General features: G+C 46.4%; 1 protein-coding gene across 1 annotated transcript in view; it reads left to right on the top strand.

The window, feature by feature from the left end:
• LOC107720215 (uncharacterized) overlaps window positions 1-1275 on the top strand; it is a 63937-nt gene that overhangs the window by 53632 nt on the left and 9030 nt on the right. The window contains exons 45-47 of the mRNA XM_016527853.1: window positions 322-433; window positions 810-938; window positions 1078-1266. Coding sequence (XP_016383339.1) covers window positions 322-433; window positions 810-938; window positions 1078-1266 — 430 coding nt within the window. The remainder of the gene's footprint in view (window positions 1-321; window positions 434-809; window positions 939-1077; window positions 1267-1275) is intronic.

The raw sequence follows: 1275 nt of genomic DNA, 5'->3' as shown, positions 1-1275 counted from the left end.
CATAGTCCCTAAATGTATGTACATGCAGGAAATGGGATTCAAATCGAAAACATTTTCCCTCATTTTGTGTCCCCCCCACTTCTCAAACCAAAGTTACTCCCTTGTATATATATATATATATATATATAAATATATATTAAAAAAAATGTGTGTGTGTAGGTAAAGAAAACCTTATTGTGACTGACATTAAGTAGTTGGCATTTTAATCTCAAAATTATTGTGATTCACAATTTTGCAACCTTCATTAATTTACATTCAATTACAACACAATGAAATGCTTCCATCACATGATGTTATGTGACTTGTCTTGCTGTAACTCAGAACCGAGCTGATTTAAAGAGGTTTCTGGACAGAGAAAACACTCGAGAACTCCCTGCAAATGAGGAACCATGGGAGGTGCCGGCGCCGGTGGAAGTAAAAGCAGAAACCATCGGTAAGCATCTCTCTTCACGTGTCTGAACTGAGGCGACGGTAAGGGACAGACAGTGAGTTCAGCTGCTCTCGCTCACAGAGCTCTGAACGCGTCGCCTGCACAGCTGCATTTGATCCCTTTGATTTCTCCTCCAGTTTAATCTGTGCCGCTCGCCCTCATTTCATCGCTCACACGCACACAAGCATAGTGCACATATGCTAATGGGGGTTTGTTCGCTGACATGAAAGCACAGCTGTTGCCAGGGCGAAGGGAAGAGCTGTCTCTGCTCAGCTGCACATCAGCCACACACTTTAATAACCACTGTACAGCGAGACCTATTTGGGTCAGTTTTTGTGATGTGGCGGTTCGGCTGTAATTGTGCTGCTTGTGTTTGCAGTGTCGTCTCTGGTCCGGCCATCAGGAGACGTGCAGGAGGAGGAAATGCAGACACAACACAATAAAGAGGACCGGCTGGTTTGCTGGCCACCGAAAGCCTCTCTCAGTAAAACAGGTGGCAGCAGTTCAGGTACAGACTGTGGATGGAGACTAATGAATATATATTCAGAGCGCTGGCTGTTGCAATCGCACTATGTAAACTCCGCTATATCGTATATATCTTGTGGTTTTGATCAGGCTCATAATGCATGTGTGTTTTGTGGAGTCAGGCAGTCAGGCTGTTGAAGAGGTGATGAAGATGTGGCCTCCTCCTGCTGCTCCTGCTGCTCTGGGTCTCGAGAGGAGCTCGTCCAACATCAGTGTCCATCAGCGAACCGCAGAGCCTCCACTGCACACAGAACCAAGAGCTCAACATGAACAGGGTCCCAGACCAAGCAATGTCCCGCCACGAGCCACAGGTCAGGACT

Source organism: Sinocyclocheilus rhinocerous, unplaced genomic scaffold (assembly GCF_001515625.1).
Source record: "Sinocyclocheilus rhinocerous isolate Xijiao unplaced genomic scaffold, SAMN03320098_v1.1 scaffold792, whole genome shotgun sequence".
Taxonomy (NCBI): domain Eukaryota; kingdom Metazoa; phylum Chordata; class Actinopteri; order Cypriniformes; family Cyprinidae; genus Sinocyclocheilus; species Sinocyclocheilus rhinocerous.
Note: the sequence above shows the minus strand (reverse complement) of the source record. Positions and strands in the feature narration are given on the sequence as shown.